Here is a 21,048-nt window from a genome sequence, read left to right as displayed (position 1 = left end):
TTCTTCTTCTTCTTCTTCTTCTTCTTCTTCTTCTTCTTCTTCTTCTTCTCCTCATCCTCCTCCTCCTCCTCCTCCTCCTCCTTCTTCTTCTTCTGCAAAAAGAAGAGTAAGCAAAAGTCCAGTTAGTAATTGCCTAAAAAATTACTGAGAACTTTGCTCACTCATCATATTAATAATGAGGTTTTCTGTTACCACCACTCAAATGAGAAAGAGGTCATATAAAGCTTCTAGATCAGGAGTTCTCAACCCCCTGACCCCCGGAGGGTTCACATATTGGGTATCATGCATATTTGATATTTATATTATGATGCATAACAGTAGCAAAGTTATAGTTATAAAGTAGCAACAGAATAATTTCATGTTGGGGGTCATCACAGCATGAAGCACTGTGTATTTAAAGGTTGTAGCATTAGGAAGGTTGAGAGCCACTGGTCTAGGTAAACTCACATGTTCAGGTAAGGAAATTCAGCCCTAATCTAGGGACTTTATGTGGCCCTGAGTGTCCTAAGTAATTATTTATATAATATACTACTCGCTGTCTAGGCACATGGCCTTCCAGGCTTCTCCTTGAGTATACAGAGAGTAATATAGAAAGAAAAGGAGTCTCTCCAAAGTTTGATAGACATTGAATGCTTTGTGTCATTATGGTAAGTGTATATAACTAGCTAGATGATTTGTATTTCGGCCAAAGTAGGCATTTACTGGCATGAAAGTGTAGTTGATTAACTCACCTCACCTCTATGCTCATTCTCAAATCATGAGGACACTTTAAACGCATTGTGATTCTGTGTGTAAAAGTCCAAATCGAGTGCCCTACTGTGCCTAGAGAGTGAGTAGAGCTACTCCTACTGTAGAAAAGCATCTTCCCATGGTAAATAAACAAAATAAGCTGTATTAGCTTCTTCAGGAGGTACTGAAGTAAGCTGTGGTAACCCCGTGTTGAAACAACTCCCATTTACCACACTGGTCTGCAGAACACAGCTTCTCCTCAAGTCACTCACCAGAGCATCCTCCGATTGTGAGTTTGCATCCCATTTCACTGCACCATGTACTTTGGCAAAAGTTGGACCATCTTTAAATATGAATACCACATCCAAAGTTAAATTAGTATCACAGCTAGGACTAGCATCCGTGCATGTATAATTTATGAAGGACAGCAGGGAACAGTGGAAAAGGAGTGGGTTTCCTGTCAGGAGAAGAAAGGGGGTGAGATGTGTTAGTTTCACGTTGCGTGATCTGAGCAGGTTTCTCCATTTCCTTGCTACAGTTGCTCTGTCTGCAGTTACAGACACACACACACACACACACACACACACACACACACACACACCTTCTCAGATTTCTTTTGGGGATCAAGTAAAATACTATAGAAAGCTTCTCCCTGTTCTCTATCCAGGGCAGTGTTAATCGCAATATAATTATACCTGGGTAGTACCTAGGAATAGATCCTAAGACCTTCTGAGAATACCACAATCCACAGATGATCAAAGACCTTGCATAAAATGGCACCGTGCACGCTTACCTTAAATCTCTCATCACTCAGAACGCAGTATACAATGGCAGTGTTCTATGAGAGGTTGCTGTACTTAGTTGTTTAGAGACTGATGGCAAGAAAGGGAAGTTGGCTCGTATTCAGTATGGACACACTTTTCCTTCTTATCAGACCTTTGCATGCAGGCCTGGCGACATCCGTGTCTAGCAAAGGCCAGCCACTCTTCCTTTCTTTTCTCCTATGAAACCACCAAGCAGATGTTAATAAAAAGTTGGGGTGGGGAAGCAATAGAGGAGCAACTACTCTGAAAAGACAGGTTTGAGCCTTAAAAGACTGTTTTTGAAGATATAAAAACAAATGCAATGGTAACAAATTCTAAAAAATCATTAGCATGAATCTTTTGCTCAGATAGTTAATGTCACACACTAGCAATACCTTGTCCTGAAGATCAGAAACACTGATGCAGTAATTTGTCAAGGTTTTTTATGTTTTTATGTTTTGTTTTGCCAAATGGCATGTTGCATAAATAATAGAACAATGCCAAACACAATTTCCAGAAATATATGTAGGATTCAGAATTCTATCAGAAGAAAAGAATTTTTTCTGCTTTGCTATCTGAGCTAACTGTACCATCTGTGTTTCCAAAGTGCCTGATTCTATGTTTTCTGGGGCCGTATTAGTCAACTAGGTTTAGAATTCAAGGCAAAGGCCTTATTGAACACAAACATGAGGTAACTGCCAATTGCTAAATGCATTGATGTATATAGAATGCAACTTAATACCTAGAGTAGGCAAATCACAACATAAAAAAAGAAGTGTCTTGCAGGGTGGTGGTGGCGCACACCTTTAATCCCAGCACTTGGGAGGCAGAGGCAGGCAGATTTCTGAGTTCGAGGCCAGCCTGGTCTACAGAGTGAGTTCCAGGATAGCCAGGGCTACACAGAGAAACGCTGTCTCGAAAAACCAAAAAAGAAAAAAGAAAAAAAGATGTATCTTTCCTGGACTCAGACACTGATCAAGCCTACCTAAAAGATTAATATCCGACTTGAGAAACAATTTCAGAGACAGTGGTTATCTGGTATGCATCCAGATCCAGGATACACAGGGTGAAATCAACAAGTGAAAGAGATCAACAGGATGAGGGACCATTTTCTTGAAAGAATACTGTAGAAGGAATCTGTGTCAGCCTCTCAGATCTAGTCTGAGTAAAATGGAATGAGAGACACAAAAAAAACCTACAGCCTGTTTTATGATACCTGTCCTTTAAAACAGGGAGAGAAGTTAAAAGACAATACATATATGTGGCATAACCATAATCATAGGCATAAGTTCCCTAACAAATATGGCGTCTGTGTGCAAGCCAAAGGCTTTTAGAATTCAAGGAAGGAGGATAATCTGTCTATCAAAGGAAATCAGAAAGGGATTCACTGAGCTGATAGTATTTGGACTTCCCTGCACTGTGGGGAGGGCTTGGATTTCAGAGACAGAAAACAACATTCCAGATGAAGGATTAGTTTTGAAAACATTGTTATGTCAAAGACAGCGTCGTACAAGAGGCTCTGCATTTCTGTGAAAGTCCAAACTCAACCAAGGCATAGATATTAATGGCTTTTGTTCTATTATCTGTCAACACCATCACCTGCTATAATATATCCCCTATATAAAAAGTCAGCCCAAAAGTACAACATAATAAAACAACTTTCTGCATATTAAACTAGTCAGTGTAAATAGCCTGTTTTACATCACTCAGGATCTACTCGTTACACACCACCAATACTCATCATGCTGGGGATGGATAGTAAGAATGGAGTCTTGTGTAAATCAGGCAGGTTGGAAATGAGACACCATCCTTATTGAAGGGCTTTCATTTAGGGGAAATATATTTGTTCTATGTCTTAAGGTCAGCTGAGTAGAAAAAGCAGGTGTAAGTTCAACCTCAGTCTGTCCCATAAGATAATGCTGTCAATCAGTAAGCTAGGAGTCTCCGCTGAAACACATGGCTCAACTGTCCCTGAAAGTACTCACAGAGCCCTTTACTCATCCTGTATGGGTTGACCAGGATTTGCACATGGGTTTCCGTATGTAGTTAGGTGTAAGAGTCATGTGAGAGTCCATCTAGCCCACATATATCACACAGGGCGGAGAAGCAGGCAGCTTTGCTTCAGGAGGCCTTGGCTACTACAGCGTATTCCAAAGTGGAGGCTAGAGTCAGCGCTCTGTTTTTTTATGTGGTGTTAAATCCAAATATCTTCCTGTTTTTAATTTTAAAAAATATGCAATTCATACTGATTAATGTAACAATTGTGATTGTTACTGGGGGAAAGAGTTTGGTTTGTTTGTTTGTTTGTTTTGAGAGAGACAGAGACAGAGATAGAGAGACACAGAGAGAATTCAGTATCTGGAGAGCTTACTAAATTATGCCAGACCAACTTAGCATTGCCACCTTTTTCTTATCAGGGAGTAAGGAAGACTAGAATGTTCCTGGCTACAGGAGGCTTTTGATCTGATTCCTGATAATTGCCTAACTACATTACAAAAATATTTTCCAAATGATAATGTCATTTCAGATTACCACTCAACACACATTGCACTTGAAGTAACATCCTCTAAGGAGTAAGGTTTGGGTCCATAAATCAGGAAATCGGGGCTGATGAGGCTATTTGTATTCACCATTTGGATCTTAATTTGAGTAGTTGAAATTTGCCTGATCCACTACACATGTGTAAGAACAGAGACGTGTGCTGAGTGCTGTCCTTCTTGACCGTGTGTAAATACAGAGGTATGTACTAATGGGTGTCCTCTTGTACTGTTTTGTTTTAGCTGCAGTGTTGAAGTACGAGAACAATGTGATGAATATCAGGCAGTTCAACTGCTCCCCCCATCCATACTGGCTCCCAAATTTCATGGATGTTTTCACCTGGTCGCTGCCATTTGTTGGGGAGAAAGGTATGCTGTAAAGTCCTGAGCTGTTCTTAATAAGACGTCCTGGGAAGTCAACAGAGACCTGTTATCAAGAACATTTGGACAGAAGTGGTATGATCTAACCAGTAACATTCACACTCTGTTCTATGAGAGGAAGGATGGGACAGCATGCCTCATGTCTGGTGACCTGATGCAGTGAGTAGATTCAGAGCAAACAAGGAAAATCCAGAAGGAACACAGTCCCAGTTGAACAATGTTCCTCTCTAAAACATTAGAAATAAAGTGCTATCAGGGCTCAGATCTTTCTTTCTTACTCTGGTCCTATAATCCCAAAGTCATGTTTTATTATCACAAATTAGGATATCCATGTTTTCCTTGTGTTTCTCTTATGAGTAGTCATGATTGTAGGCAATGCTTTGTGCCCACAACATGCTGAAGGATAACATATAAAGCAACAGACTCACAGTTATTAAAAACAGAACATTTTTCAGAATTGGGCTTTTCCATCTCTTCCCCCACTCCTCTCTTCCTACCATCCCCTCTTTCTTCCCCCATTGTCTGGATTTTATTCCTTAACCTAAACTACAGGGGAAAAAAAATCTAGTGATTGATAGATATAGGTAAATATGCAAAAGCCAGGAGCCCCTGGCCTAGCTGACAGGTTGGCTCATTCCTCGTGTAGTCTGCCTTGAGTGACCCTGTGTGAAGATAAGTTTGCATGCACGTAAGAAAGTCAGGTCTATGCAGAGTTTTAGAGAAAAGCTATGTGGTATTTGAGAGTCTACAAGACTTATGGAGAATTATTTATTTATTTATTTATTTAAGTATCTGATAATGATTCCACAAGGGAAGTACTGGGTTCTCAGTGGAAAAGTTTTCCCTTATGTCCAAATAAGTCACAGGTGCCTTATTACAGTGTCCCAGCCCATGGGACTCCATGCTCCAGGTTCCTACACTGGTCATTCTCAGTATGCAGACAGGCTCAACTGTTGCCTGCTATGGATACTGAAACAGTCTGGATCCTGACCACCCTTTATGTGGGAGGTTTCTGTTAATATTCAAAGTTTGACCATATTTTATAAAAGAAATCAATGATATATTGTAAAACATAATTCAGCTTTGATAATTAAACTCCAGATTAGCATCTACACATCTGGCGTTTCTCTCCATGTGTCTTTGGTTTCTAAAGAACATTTCTTAAAATGCTGGGTAACCTTGAAAATTGTGGGCATATCATTACCTGCTTGATAAAACCCAACCAAATTTCATGAAATATTAAATGTAATAACATCCACATTGCAAGGAAGGAAGGCAGCATACTGCTATGTAAACCAAACCTATTACCATCTATTTAACTTTACTACTGGTTCATCTCAAAGTATCTTAAAGCCTTTTTTGGAAATCAAATTTAGTAATATTTCTGCCAACATATTTACTTCTAAGAAATCAATATTCCCAAATCTACTTCAAATGCATTAGCTCATCTACCAGCAGTTTTTATTAAATACACAGCTACTCACCTGTCACTGAGCTGGAGTCTATGGAGGATTAGACAAATTAACTGAAAGGGACCTGGCATTCTCTCGGTCTCTGCTGAGCAGAAGTCTGTAATCTAATCTACACCAGGCAGCATCATTGCGGAAATAAGTACAAAAATTCAAGACAGTTCTCTTCTCCCTTGTAGATTTACGAGCACTCTCACCCAGCGTTTGTTGGTCCCTCCTACACACACATTCTTTGACCTATATTTAGTAAGCAGAGGATTTCATAAGGAGGAAATAATAATTTAATTTTTAAAAGCCTACATGGGATCGGACAGCACGTCATCTCTTAGGACGCATAAAGGAAGACATAGATCCATATGCTCTGGACAGGGGGAGAAGCATGGAAATGACTTTATCTGAGACATGCACCAGTTGCTGATGAGCGTTGACAGAACCGTAAATTATAGCTGGAAACCGGGACTTGTCTTTCCTTTCTTCCATGTCTGGCTGCAGTGACCGAGATGCTGGTAAATGTCCTCAACATCTGCTCAGATGATGAACTGGGGTCGGAAGAAGATGGATTTGACGGTAAGACGTTAAGCTTTGCACTCATACCATCTGCCCTGTCATCACTTAGGAGCTTCCATGCTAACCCCAGTCATCAATTTTTAAGACTTCAGTTTATGTTGAAATCATAATGGTGAACATGAAAGCATTTTGTGTGAGGTAAGAAAATGTCACAAATAAAACCATGAGAGGCTTGCCCCATTACTTTCAAACTGTTGTTGAAATGTAAACCATTTTAATAACCATCTTTCAGGTACCCACATGGCTATTTGATATATTTTTACCTCCTTAAAAAAAAAGAAAAAGAAAAGAAAAGGCAACCTTGTATTTTCTAACATTCTCTCCTATCATTTATCTTGAAGTGTGTGGTAAACGAAGGCATTTCATGTGTGCCCTTAGGTCTGCTCTCTCTAACAGCGCCTCCTGCTGTGTGCCCTTAGGTCTGCTCTCTCTAACAGCGCCCCCTGCTGTGTGCCCTTAGGTCTGCTCTCTCTAATAGTGTCCTCTGCTTTAATCTGTCATTTCCGTTAGCTGCCCCCATGTCTTTACAATTTTCATTTTTTAAGCACTATTGATAACTTCAACTGTTAATACATTTTGTGTTTTAATATATAAAGATGAATTCATGAGAGTCTTTAACTTATTTTTGAGATTCTCTAGGATAATTCAGTTACCTTCAAACACTAGGCTTTCTCCAAAGGCAGAGAGGTCTATGAGGTTAAAAGTGAAAGGGAAGGTGACTGTGAGTCCTGGCGAAGCATCTGAAATGCATGGAAGAGACAAAGACGCCCAAGAGTGGAGCACACTAGAGTAAACTTTCTTCATACATATTAGTGTACCTTGCCCTGTGTACTCGGGATTCCTCAGTGCCTTGAAGAAAGCAGAGTCTTCATAGAGAAATGGGTGTGTAAACAGATCGTGTCAATGGAATAAGACATGGTGAATAAAGAAGAGAGATCAAGATTAAAGTAGATACTTTGATTAATTTAAATGAAGAGCCATTGAACAGTTCTTTAATAAAACAGGAGATGGTGGCCCTTATAAAAGTTAGTGTTTGGATGGCATAATTTAGTATTTTATTGTATTAACTCTGATAACAGCTAAAAGCACAAAGTATCTATTGCCCATGTACTCATTTCAATAGTATAAAATATAGAATATATATATACATATATGATATCAATAACTATATAGAATATAGAATTTATCTAAGTGTATACATATAGCCATTAAGCACACAACTTACTGATGGCATTAGTCTTTTTCTTTTCTATAGCTTCTCGTATCCTTTTTTTTTTTTAACATAAACTGATTTCAGACACCACATTGCAAGGGAATCGGATGAGAGGAAAGAGGATGTAGAAAGAAAAAAGTAATTATTAAGAATTTTAAAATATTTTTAGATGTTAACTAAGCAAATGTAGCTAACTTCACAGTTTGTTGGTGTCTAGATTCTAGATGCTTCCCACTTCATAGCCTCAGGTACTAAGGTTAACTTTTCCATGGGTGATATTACCTCTTAAAAGATAACATTTTCATAAACAACCAGGACTAACTAAAGAATGCTAATCAAAGATTCTGAATCTTAAACAGCAGTAAAAAATTATTCCAATGTTTCTTTTCCCTACCTTCCTTTTTTTCATTGTAAAGTCAGCCAGTTATGATGCCCTCTTCCACCCATTCTAAATCTTCGGGCTGATACACACATAACAAAAAGAAGGTACACAAAAGAAAAGTCTAAGAATTTGATACTGAATATTAGGTGGCACAGGAGCTGTCAGAGAAAACCACCTAGAAAGCTAAGAACAAGTATCTAATTCTTTTCTTGGTCTTGTTGGATAAATAATGGTCAGATTTACAACAATGTGGCCAGACAAAGGGGTGTTATGGAAGGAAATCAGCTGAGAAAGAAGGCAAGGAGCCTGTCTGTCCAGATTTACCATAGCCCTTTAGCATGCTTGCTGGATGCCTTCAAAGGGGATGGAGAACTTTTTAAGGCTCGCTATATGGGAGAGAAATCCCCGGTTCTCTGGCTTGCCTTTTGGAATGAAGACACTGGTCTGGATGCTTTGGGAGAGAAGGTGCCAGAAGGGATGGGAGAAAGTCAGAAAAGCTTTGTTTTGGAGGCTTATCCACTTTCCTTCAGTAATTACCATAACAAATAACATAATTTGGAATATTGTCTTCTGAATGCAGATATTTTCAAAATTAATATTAATTAGCATTAATACGGTAAGCTTCCTAGTAAACAAATCGACATGTTAGCCAAGTTCATCAGCCAACATTTATAAAGTATGCTTTGTGTAGACCGAGAACACACGGTTGCAGTTGCTTCCCTAATGCATTCCAATAGCAAATGATTTGTTGAGCATCTGGTCGGTATCAGGTCTGTAAGATGTCACAGGTGGCCATGATTCACAGGCTAACCCAGCAGGGCTTCACAGCCTCACTGTCCAGTTTCCCATTCTGTCTCAGACTCTTACATGCAGAGATAGCTTGTGAGACACTCTGCTTTAAAATAATTAATTTCAGCCATTCTTGGAATATTTTTCCCCTTTCTAAGCACATCCTAACACTAAAATTTAAGGTGAGTCCTTCAGACAAATGCAGTATTGCCCAACTCACATGCAGAGAGTTGACCTGGATGGTACAGGGACCCAGCCTGGTCTTTCCAGGTGGAATTGATACCTAACTTTATGTTCCCTCACTGCTCCGTCACTGTCAACCTTCATATCAATTGATACCGTTTCCTTTTTGAACAGCATCATCTATTGATTTAATTCACTTCTGCTAGATGCACATAACTTACTTACGTGATCCGTGCTTTCACGTTTTCAAGCGGCATTAATACATTTTTAAATGCTTGGTTTATATTCAAAGCACTTGATTTCACCATATAAATTTTTGCAAGTTTGGAGATGAACAGAAGAAATAAAAAGCAATGCTAGCTACTTGAAGAAGGTAGATGCCGTTTGTCTTTAGCGTCTTGGACACAACATACCTTGCTTAGCAGGTAGTTCTTGATTGTTTATTCTACTCCTTTTTTTATCCTTTTACAACATTGTTCGTCTCTTTCCCTTAGACTATAGAGAATACTCTGGCAATAGATGTGTTTCAGCACTTCTCCTGTGGATGCGATTATGGGGGGAGAAAGAAGAGTTAAGGGCAGCTATAAGGGAAGGTTCTCCCTGGCTGATGGGCCTCCACAACAAATGGTGGCATTGTAGGTCCAAGTTTCTCTTGCAACTCAATATTCAAGTTTCCCAGAAGCACCTCGGAGCTTGGAAAGTTAGCTAAGCTAACTCGTGAGCATGCAGACCTAAAATCTGATCCGCAGCACACACTTAAAAGACAGGGGTGGTGACACATACCTACGTTGCCACCTCTGGGGCTGTGAAGAAAGGCAAGTCACTGAAGCATATTGGCAACCCAATACACACTAATCTCTGAGCATCAGGGTCTGTGAGAGATGCTAACCCTCAAAATAAAGGTGAAGAGAGATCAAGGAAGACACCTGACATTAATCTCTGCCTTTCACCTTCAGTGGCACACATACGTGCACACAACCACACACACTAACAAATACATGTACCACACGTACACACACACACACACACACACACACACACACACAGAGAGAGAGAGAGAGAGAGAGAGAGAGAGAGAGAGAGAGAGAGAAACACACAAACAGGCAAACAAAGAAAGAATTGAGAACTAAACAAGGAAAATTAAATTCCACAAGGGAAGGAGCGCTCTACAATTTATAATTGATTTCGCTTGACAGAAGCTGATTCCTTCCTGAGAATGCTTAACTTTCCCTCTCCTTTGTGCCTTGGTGTCTCCATATGGAGAGTGGGAACAGAACGGAATATGGAAATTGACATTAAATGGATAGAGAACATCTAACATCTTCTAGCATCTGTACAAGATGGGCAGCTCTTATTCAGGTGGATGGTAGTTTCAGGGTCTGTCCTCTTTGAGAATCAAACATCTTTAGCATCCTGAGTCTGAAACACATGAAACTGAATGCTACCTTCTTATTTCATATTATGAGTATGCCTGAAATTTAGCTCGGATCTCAGAAATGTCCCCATGAAGGGGTCAATACACAGAGATAAACATTTAGTGGCAAGTACGTTCAACTCTGAATACTGTCCATTTTGGACTGGCCAAAGACGATAGGTGAATCCTAGCAATTTATTTTATCATGACTCTAAAATCCATAGATAGCTGCAATGCTCAGAGAAGAGCTTACAGGACATTCTGTGATCTCTTTGGGACAGAGCAGCATATATTTGAGTTTATTTTATTTTATTTGCAGCATCCCCAACTGTAGGAAAGCTTGCAGTTCTATCCCCCACCCCACCCCATCTTTGCCAGTTTGGAACCTGTCATTGTGATGACGCTGGGCTTCTGCCAGGCTTCTTGTCTGGTTGCTACAGACATCAAAGAGCTGAATTAAAGCTCTTCCTTTAACTGTTGCTTATTTTAGGTGGAAGCTGCTTCTTGATGAGTGATTTTTCTAGCCCTTCTCAGTATTCTGCCCCATATCCAGTGGCAACTAATAAGTCAGAGGTAATAATAAGAGCTTGCAGCTCATGTTTCTGTCATATCCGCTTGACTTCTAAGTGTCTGCGAGGCCTTCAGCAAGTAGGGATTCCCCTCATTGCCTTCCAGGTCTGTCAAGTTCCCTTTACTATTTAATGATGATGATGCCAAGTGACAGCAGCTGACACTTAAAAGTGTCATCCATCATTCTAAGTTGCTGGCACGGAATAAACACTTTCATTAATTTAATCATTTTGGACAGCAAGAAAACTGTTAAGTATGGTTTGTTTTAAGGTTATTAGACAGTTTGTTGTGCTGTTGTTATTGCCTTTAGTCATGAAGACAACCTTTTGATGGATGTACTATTGTTGTCCCTGTTTTTACGTAGGAAGCAAAGAAAAGTGTCAGTATAAAGCCTAAAATTATATGGCTGGTAAAGCAAGAGCTTAAAGACAGACTAGTTGATGCATTTGCCTCTTCTCTGGTACTTGAGATGTCCAAGACCTAAGGTTAGCTTTGTTAAGTCTCTTCCTTGGAATCAGCATGATTAGAGAGAAAGAGAAAGCTAGAAAGAGAGGGGCATGTGTCAGAAAAGCAAAAAACGGGATAATGAAGAAAAATATATATATAAATACATATGTATATATACATATGTTGTTAAATATGAAGTAGAATATTTTATAAAGCTGGATTTTGCACATTCTTTTGCCCATAAACATTAGTGCAGCACTTGAGAAGCTGAAGCAGGATTGTGAGTTCAAGGCCAGCCTGGGCCACATCTTGAGACCTTGTTCCAAGCCCACAAAAGAGCAATGCAAGAGATGGTTTCCATTTACCTGCCTCAGCATCAGTTTCTCTAGGAAGTTATAAGTGTTCCATCCTGTGAGAAGCTGAGGTGTGTGCAGCCACACAGAAAGCCCTCTGTCCACACCAAGAGTCTCTCCTTGGCCTCTGCCTCACAACAAGCCCGCCTGAAAAAGGCCTGCTGTGCCCATTGCTGTGGCCTGTGGTGTATTGTTGTTTTCTTTTTTTTTTTTTTGTCTTGTCTTGTTCTGTTTTCAGTGTTGAGAGCAAAACACAAACTGTGTGTTGTTGTCTTGAAAAGTTTAGAAAATTTTACTGCCGAGGAGTGTCTTCTGAGACCCTAATTTATATGTATTGTGGCCCCTGTTTCCTTTCCATTCCTGATTTTGGATGATAAAACAAAAGCCTGCTTTCAATTAAGGCTTTGTTTTTCACCCGGATATTTTTGAGAAGAAGCTCAAGTCAATGACTCTTGGTTGGTAGCTATTCCTTCATTTATGGAGAAAACTTTAAACAAGGAGTCTTAAATGACCCTGACGAGGGGGAAAGCAATGAAGGGTTTTCACCACCAAGGTCTCTGTTTTGTTCATTAGCACAAGGAAGAAAGCTGGAACGGCAGAGAGCACCAGAAAGCTAGCGACAGATTTGTGAGCATGGCACAGTCGTTCATTTGGGATTTGCTTTTAGGTCTCGAAGTCATAGACTCTGAGATCATTTTTTTTTCCCCCTTAAATATTAATTATGTTTGAGATTGTGATATTTGACAAGCCTTGCTCACAAGCAAAGGTGGAGGTGAAACTGAAATCCTGTAGCATAAGAAAGCATGAAAAGAATAATAATAGGAATGTATTTGAAGCCAAGCGTAGTTCCAGGCTGCCCTGGAAAGACAATATTAAATTAGGATTTCTGTCTCTGCTTTCAGCTAGAGAGAAAGCCACACGTAGAACCCCCATTCTTATCCACATGTTTTCCTATCTTATGCTGACCACAAGCGAGTCGTCAGCCATGGGAGCCGACCAGATTTCCCTAAGCTTCGGTGAAGCCATTTCAACTGTGTACAAAGAAATGTGCTTGGCTTTGAACTACTAGGTAATTCATTGTGTCTAATATTACAGATCCCAGAGTGAGATTATCTTGTGTCTCGCTTTAAAATGTTACACAGGAAAATTTGTAAAAGGTAAAGCTAGGAACTTGAGAGTCCAGTGTGGCATCTTAGTGGACCCTAGGGAAGCCCTGAAAGGGTCTTGGCTATAGGAATTTTTACCAGAACTATACTTATGTTCCATGACAGGTGCTTGACCTTTTGTATATGACACCATTTGACACTACTCTCGTGTAAATGTATGTGGGGACCCTAAGTACTCAGGTTTTACCACCAGAGTCAAGGGATTATTTTCAGCAAGTATTGACAGTATCTAGATGTATTTTTTTACTTTAAGAATCTACAAGTGGTGAATTATTTAAGCCTGAAAATTTTACTCTTGATGTCTCCTCTGCTTCATGCTGAGGGACTGCCCATTCAGAACTGTTCTCTTGTCTCTGACTATTTTATTTCCAAGCTACCGTTTTTTGTATACAGCCTTTTGGTTTGCAATATAGGTAAGAAATTTATATGTCCTGTAATAACTGACAGTTTGGGGGGCATAAAATATTTGTTAATTGTTTATTGTATTTAATTTACAATGCTGAAATCAAAACATGGTTTTGTGTGTAGGCACCAGGCGTATGGCCCCAGAATGTCGCAAGTCTTTATGTAAAAATGTAAAACAGATAGAAGCACACAATGCTCTCTGGGGTGGCTGTGTGGTTGTCCTTCTGGCTACACTCAAGCGTAGTCTGAAAGCAACTTACCATAATGAGGGTAGAACTCTGAGGTCTGAAGTCATGCATGAACACACATAAGGACCGGACAAGGGTGTAATTTAGGAACATGGTGAATTATCTCCGTTGAAGTGGTTAGGTCTAAACAAAGGTTAAAATACAATTTAAAGGCAGCTATTCAAAAGAACGTCTAAACATTTCAAACTGTTCCGGGTTCTGTTGAATTCACAGAGCTGAGCCTAAGTAGCACTGGAAGTGAAAGCTAATTGCGTTGGTTCAAACGGAGGCACGGCAAGCCTGACACGTAGGCATAACCAGTCAGTGTGAGGAAGAGGATTTTTCTTCACTGCATGTTGTAGTGAAAATGGCAAAATTATCTCTACGTGCCCAACAGAGTGTAAAAAAGAAAAAAACAAGGCTTTCAAACAAGAAATCTGGGCTGATGACAGACTCGATGGTGTGAGCACTGTGGGCGAGCTGGGCCTCCAGGATTGCTTCCAGAGGAGGAAAACTTAGAAAGAGAAAATTTGAGGTCCTTAAAACTGGTCCTTAAAACTGATGCTTCTGGAAGATGGTGAGCAAAAGAAGGCAACCAAGTGAAGGAGACGGAGGAACCCTGACAGGAACTGGAGAGGCAGTGTGAGGGAACGGGCCAGACCCAGCTGTTTGAAAGCGTTTGCACACGATACTGCAAACGGAGTGGGAGAAAATGAGAATTACAGATGTGGTCCAGTTCTGTGGTTCTGCTCAGTGGTTGCACATGGAGCCTAAACACATCATCTCAGAGAACAACAGTACAGAGAATCAAATCAGAGTTTGTAAGGGAAGGACTTTTAACTGCATGGGAACTGACTGGCTAGTGTCAGTAATCAGGCACATAAGCTTATACCTTTTTAAGGCTTCCAATGGAAAGGATTTACTTTTGTTTTATGACCAGACAGGTGGATACCAGGGTCTTCTGTCCTTCCTTAAAATTTATTACATATTAGATGGGGTTTTGCAGTTTTTAAATTTACATTTTAAAAGATATTGTGGGGCTTTCAAATGGGATATTAGAGTAGCAGTTATGCCAGCTATTACACCATTGTTACCTGTTGCCTCACAAGATTTTCATTCAAATTACAACACTTAAAAGTATAGAATTTGTGGCTTAGAGTTGATAGGCATTAGGCCCCAACTGTGTGTGGTTATACAGTAGAGTTTAAGCACAAAAGAAAAACCTAATCTGAGCTTGGAGGAACCTTTGAGACTGCCTGGGTGGCGGGAGTATATATCCTGAACAATAGCCTGTCAAGGAGAGAGCTTCCAACAGCAGTCACTTCAGAAACTGAGAGTAGCCTAGTTGTCACTAGGACAGTCTGCAAGCTGGAGTATGTATTCTGCCTGCATCACCAAAGACGTTGCAAAGAGACTTTAAAGGGGTCCCATCTTCACATCCTCTGTCCTAAGAGCCTCAGAGCATGCCTGGCCTAGAGGCCTCATGACAATTTTCTGTCTCTTCTCATTTGCTCTTACCCATTCTAATCTTTGGGGTCTCCCTGGGCCCCGTCACTGGGAACATTAAAGAAATCTCCTGACTCAAAACAATGTTGTTTCTTTCTCATCCCTAACCTTCAGAGATATATTAAAGTAGCATTTGATTCTATGCATATTAAACAGTCATAAGCATTATATGTTTGTGTTGTCCAGCTGAAGTGTGAAGCAATTATACATTTTGAAAGAATTTTTGAACATTTAGGACCTGTTGTCTCAGAAAATTTAAAACCTTAAAAAAATGTGAAGTCTATAATGAGCTAAGATTAAGTAAGGAAATAGAAATACAATATCAGAAATGGAGAGGAATATGGCACATAAAGTACCAATGATGTTCTTGTTCATGAACTTTTTAAAACATGGATGACACTGGGAATTAAATTGCTAGTATTAAATAATGCAATTGGCAACAGTGATAAAGCATTGTCATTTAAAAGTCATTATGTTTACAACATTGTGGTTCTTCCAACTAGTTACCCTTGGAAAGGAGAATGGTAGTCCTTGGGGAATAGTGTTTGGGAGCTACTGTTTTTTGAAGCACTTCTATCAGAATAAGGACAGCTACACAGCACTGTGGATCCCTCCCAGGTCCCAGGATTCTGGATCACAGTGGTATAGTGTATGGAGCATCCATCCATTGCAGCTTTTGGCCCAGAGTGAAAGACATTAGAGTAACCTGGAAAGCATGCCAGGCCTCTGTAACATAGGAGCCCATGCTTGCTGTTGTTGAGCTGGGTCAAGGGAGACAAGGCTTAGGGAAGGCAGGCACACCAGAAAGGTGGGGCATATATTCAAATGAGACACTCTGCATATTCATAAGTGTCATGGTCATCTGTAAGTAACTGTAAAGTCCAATTATGCCAGGCTTCTGCATGCTTCTGCTCTCATGTACTCTTTCCCATCAAAGTAAGCTAATTTTTTTTAATCCAGCAATTGAAATAGTTCTTATTTTAGTTATACACTATAAGTAGCCATACTCAGATTCAGTTATTGCTCCATTTGGCTAAAAGTAAAATCTGAAGGTGTCTCTAAATTCTGCTTACTAGTAGTCTCACGGTGAGCCAGGTGACCTTACAGTTTCTCAAAGTGATGAATTTGTTAAATTTAACAAACCTGGAAAAGTGATAAGGAGTAAGTATATATGTTATCTTTGAATATGAATTAAAGATTTAAAGAAATTTAAAGTTTACCAACAAATATAAAGGGAAAAAAGCCCTATCCTCTAAGAAATTTGTTGTGTTTGACACAACATTAGGCAAGGCATTTTTGAAAAGCACACATCTTATACACACATTTGAATTATTTCAAAATCCTGTAAGAAAGGAAACCTAAATAATAGGAAAAATTTAAAGCCAGTAGATGAAGTAGTGGAGATTTGCATTGCTTTTCCATTAAAAATAAAATTAAGACGTAACCTTGTTTTATTTTTAATTGTGTATGTGCGCAAACAGGTACCCAGAGAGGACAGAAGAGGTCACTGATTACCCTGCAGCTAGAGTTGCAGGCAGATATGAGCTGCCCAATATGGCATTGGAAACCAAACTTATGTCCAATATAAGTGTACTATGTGCTCATAACACTGAGCTATCGCTCCAGCACCATAATAATAATATTTAAAGGCTGATTTTTTTCCCTCAAAGGCTAAAATGAAAGTATTTCTTTGTATAAGGCATGACTACAAAGTTTCCACAAAAATAGTTAAATTCATTACTTAACATTGCGAAGTTGTGCCTAACCTACTTAGGATCTGATGGCTTGTACTTTTAAGACATCTTTGTGATCTGTCTTCAGTTGCATGTGTTAGGAAGGTAGAGAATGTAATGCCAGGGAGAGCCACTATTCTCTGCCTCCTTGAGCTGGTATATGCCTCCAAGTCATATGAAGAAGGTCAGGACATAGACACCACAGCTCCCAAATTTGTCCTTCCACCTGTCTCTCACAAACAAGTTCCTTCCAAGCATAGTTTCATCACATTTATTACAAAAATATTCCAATATCTATTGGAAAGTTGAAAGAACTCTATAGCTCATAGCCATGTGGCCATCAATTATTTTCCACAGCTAACGAACGCTTAATACAGATACCAACTCATCCAGTCACAAGTATTTTTTGTTTCCTCAATTCCTGGCAAAGTAGCTTTGATTTGGGTTTATTCTGTCTGTGATAGTGCCTAACATTGTTATCTGCCTATATTCCATAGCTGGAGCCTTCTCAGTTTAGCTGCTCATCCTGCCTCTTCTCACACAGCCTGACCATCCCCTAGTGTATCTAGACTCCATCCTTGCTGGATGTCTAGACACAGGCATTTTCTGAACATTTGTTAGTGGTTGTCGCACAAACATTTGAAAACTATGCAGAATGTTCCCTACATCTCACACCCTATTCCCCTGCTTATGTGGCCTTCCCTAAGATGCATCCAGATCTTCCAACAGTTACTTTCAAATACTAAGCATTACCATTTTGTAACAGCAGTAATGTGCTGTAAAATGTTTAACAACCTTTCCTCCAGGGATGGTTTGTATCATTTGCAGGTTTCCACAGCATAAGTTATCACTTGTGACTGCTTTCAAGGTGCCTCTTTAAAATCTGGACATAGAGAACTAAGAGCCCTGTTCAATGTCCTCATGCCAGCTGGCCCCTGTGAGCTCCAACACACTGTTGCCACTTCTGCTGTGTTTGCCACGGTCTGCGATCGTGCTTACCAGGGTCCCCAAGGAAAGACTATGCCATATTCATCCTTCTGGTGCTAAACACAGCAGGCTGTTAGTGCAGGCACTGTGACAAGTGAGTGATTTAGAGAGAGAAAGCTGTATTCCTAACAGCTGGGTTTGGCTTCCCTGTGTTTGTAGCATTAGTGGAAGTCACCATGTTAACTGTGACCTGAGCCACAAGGTCAACATCTCTTACATGGCAGGTACTTGGTGTGGTTAGAACCTCTTCATCCTGGCATTCCCCAGGCTCCTGTAGTGCTGTTTGCAGCACTGTTCCAGGCTGAAATCCACCCTGTGGAGGTGGTGTCATTTACTCAGCAGGCAACTTGGCACAGATACCTTTCTTCAGGAGTCCTGAGGGGAGAGGGTGGGCCATGAAGAGCAGGAAGGACACTGTATAAGGAAATTTTTAGATTGCTTTAGTCTGTATATTGGCCTCCCCACCTTTGAGGAAAATAGTGTGTGGGTTGGCTTGAGTCCAGAAATGTTAGAATGATGCCCGGATATATAAGAACTTCAAAGATGAAAAAAAGAAGTAAGAAAAAATTAATAAGTCTTAGAATAGAAGCATAAAGTGAAATTTTACTTTGAAATTACTACTTTCTTAACTCATGAAATAATCCCTTTAAATTTTGGAGTTCCAAATTGCAGTAGGAGATTATAGTCTTTGTCTGTGAAAATTAGCACAGTTTTTACATAAAAGGTATTTTATGTATCTTCCTCACCTATATAACCATAGCATATTACCACAACCAATGCAAAGTCGTAGCAAGAAGGTTTAATATATTTGTATATGACAAAAAAAAAGTCTTGGATGCACACATTTATTTTGCTGACCTTTCTGCCAAGTTATGAATGGAGACAACTTATAATGAGATGTGCACCAGGAGCGCTGTTAACTCTAAGGTCATGCATGTGGTAACTGTTCTGCAGTGGCTTGCTTCCACCAAGTCTAATGAGAATCCATGACATTCATGGACACTCATCTGTTGAGATATTTTATAGTTTATGAAGTTGCAATCACATGATATGAATTTGAGACTTTGAGTGATTAAAAAATGTCTAATGTTATCACCAGGGGAGAATGTTTAAAGATGAGTCTTGACAGATATGATGAATTGTCATACCAAAACATTTGAAACAGAGTCAGGAGATTGTACTGAGCTTTAGAGCAGCCTGGGCTACAGTGTGAGGCCAGACTGAGGTAGAGAATAATACCGTGTCTGGGCAGAGAGGGTAAAATGTAGTCTGTCTCTTCTTGGAGCTTATTGGTAAACTTATTTGAGTTTTTGAGTATATATAGTCTAGTTTTATGGAAAGGATGAAAAGATTTCTGTGTCATTAAATAATTTCTAAAGAGAAGTTTTCATTAAGAAAAGTTCTATACTCACCATATATGCATATGTGATAAGAGTATTTATTACATACTGTGCACTAATTCATTTGATAGGAACATGTAACAGTAGCATGTTGATTGGGACTGTCAGAATTCTCATCTCACAGTTGAAGCCAAATACTGAGTATTATTCTACAGGTCACCCCATGGAGAGCTGAGCAGCATGGTTCTAAGTAATTTATCTTCCTCCTTTCCCTACTTAAGAGTCTTCCTTTCTATGGTTCTGGCTATGGTTTTTACAAGTCCTTTATTGGAGGTTTTTTCTGTGAGCTCATTCTTCTGTATTTCTCACTCGTTTTATTTTACGTTTGACCCTTCATTTCTCATAAAGATGTGCAGCTTTAGTCCTAGAATTTTAACCACTCCTCGCTACTTTTCTTGTTTGCATTTCTAAATATAGTCGCCCATGTTGGAGCGCTCTCACACTTTCCGTCCTGTGTATCTGTGGTTGAGTTTCACGATCTGGCCAGATTGGATGCGGGAAGGGCCAGAGTCTCTTCCCTTGCCCAGCACATTATGACCTCTGAGAAAGCTGGTCAGAAATGGATAGGAAATATTAAAACAAAGAGGGACTAGAGGATAGACTGAAATCAGAACCAAAGGAAAGAATTGACAAAGCAAGTAGGGAGCTCATCTGCAGAGACTACTTCTATCGCACTTAGGATTTTATTATCATTATTATTATTTTATTATTATTATTATTATTGTCATTATTATTTTATCAAATGTCCCTTAGTAGTCTTGGTCATTAATCACCAATGATCTAAAAACAGTGATTTCTCTCTCTTCCTTGATCTATAGAGCAAAATTTGATGTGTCAGAAAGTCTGAATTATCAATACTATCAGAATCTCAGAATAAGACTTGAGCCAGGCGTCATGCACTGTGTTTTCTTCTCTGGTGTTCAGGCCAAGGAGTTCTTAGTGAGTGGAATTGAATGACTCTTGGTTACTGTGGATTGCATTGGAGAATAAATTTCTTCCGTGGGCATTTGAACTCACTTCATTCAGTGACAGGCAGAATAGCTAGAAATAGCAACCTTGCCCATTAACATGAGGGAGTAATCTCCATGTTGTGGTCTCCACAAGAGAGAAAGAAATAGGCAAAAATGTGGGCTGTTTCAGGACAGAGGGGTGGTGGAATGATGCCAACTCATGGACTGGTACCCATGTCCTGAGGATACCCATGGATCTATGATTTGAATATACATAAGCATCACCTCTGAAGATTAACCATATAGAAGAAGCTTCCTTCTGTTTTTACTTAGAATTAAAAGTCAAAACAAACCCAGCTTTTCTACAGCTATTTCAATAGCGCCCAAGCTGTCATAGATTGTTTTTCTTCTTGAAGAAATGTTTGGGTGAAGGGCAGTTACTTGACTCTTAACAAACAATGAAAATTATTCCATATCTTCAGAAACAAAGTTTTTTTTTAAAAAAAAAAACGTTTGCCCTTATTAAGAGTTAAGAGAACAAAAACTTTATTTCATGTATCTTTTAATTCTGATCTCAGCAAATCTTAGGAGCTCAAACTCTTCTTTCAAATTAAGAATGCTTCTGATCTTAGCAGGTGTTGGGGGAGTATAATTGTGTGTGTGTGTATCTGTGTATATAAAGTATATTTTTAAAATAATGTTAGACTTCCTGTAAACCCATGTGACAAGATTTATGAGTAAACAGGTTAAGAGGTATCTTGAGCTCGTGGTTGGTTTTGGCAGAGGGGGGTACTGGTTGAACAGCTCACAGGAAGAGAGAGATGGAGTGCCAGCATT

At 39.5% G+C, this 21,048-nt stretch overlaps 1 protein-coding gene across 1 annotated transcript in view; it reads left to right on the top strand.

The window, feature by feature from the left end:
- Positions 1 to 21,048, top strand: part of Ppp3ca (protein phosphatase 3 catalytic subunit alpha) — a 272,769-nt gene that overhangs the window by 233,835 nt on the left and 17,886 nt on the right. Inside the window, exons 9-10 of the mRNA XM_028760375.1 lie at positions 4,313 to 4,438; positions 6,412 to 6,486. Coding sequence (XP_028616208.1) covers positions 4,313 to 4,438; positions 6,412 to 6,486 — 201 coding nt within the window. The remainder of the gene's footprint in view (positions 1 to 4,312; positions 4,439 to 6,411; positions 6,487 to 21,048) is intronic.

The sequence above is a fragment of the Grammomys surdaster genome, unplaced genomic scaffold (assembly GCF_004785775.1).
Source record: "Grammomys surdaster isolate TR1022 unplaced genomic scaffold, NIH_TR_1.0 126531, whole genome shotgun sequence".
Lineage (NCBI taxonomy): Eukaryota > Metazoa > Chordata > Mammalia > Rodentia > Muridae > Grammomys > Grammomys surdaster.
Note: the sequence above shows the minus strand (reverse complement) of the source record. Positions and strands in the feature narration are given on the sequence as shown.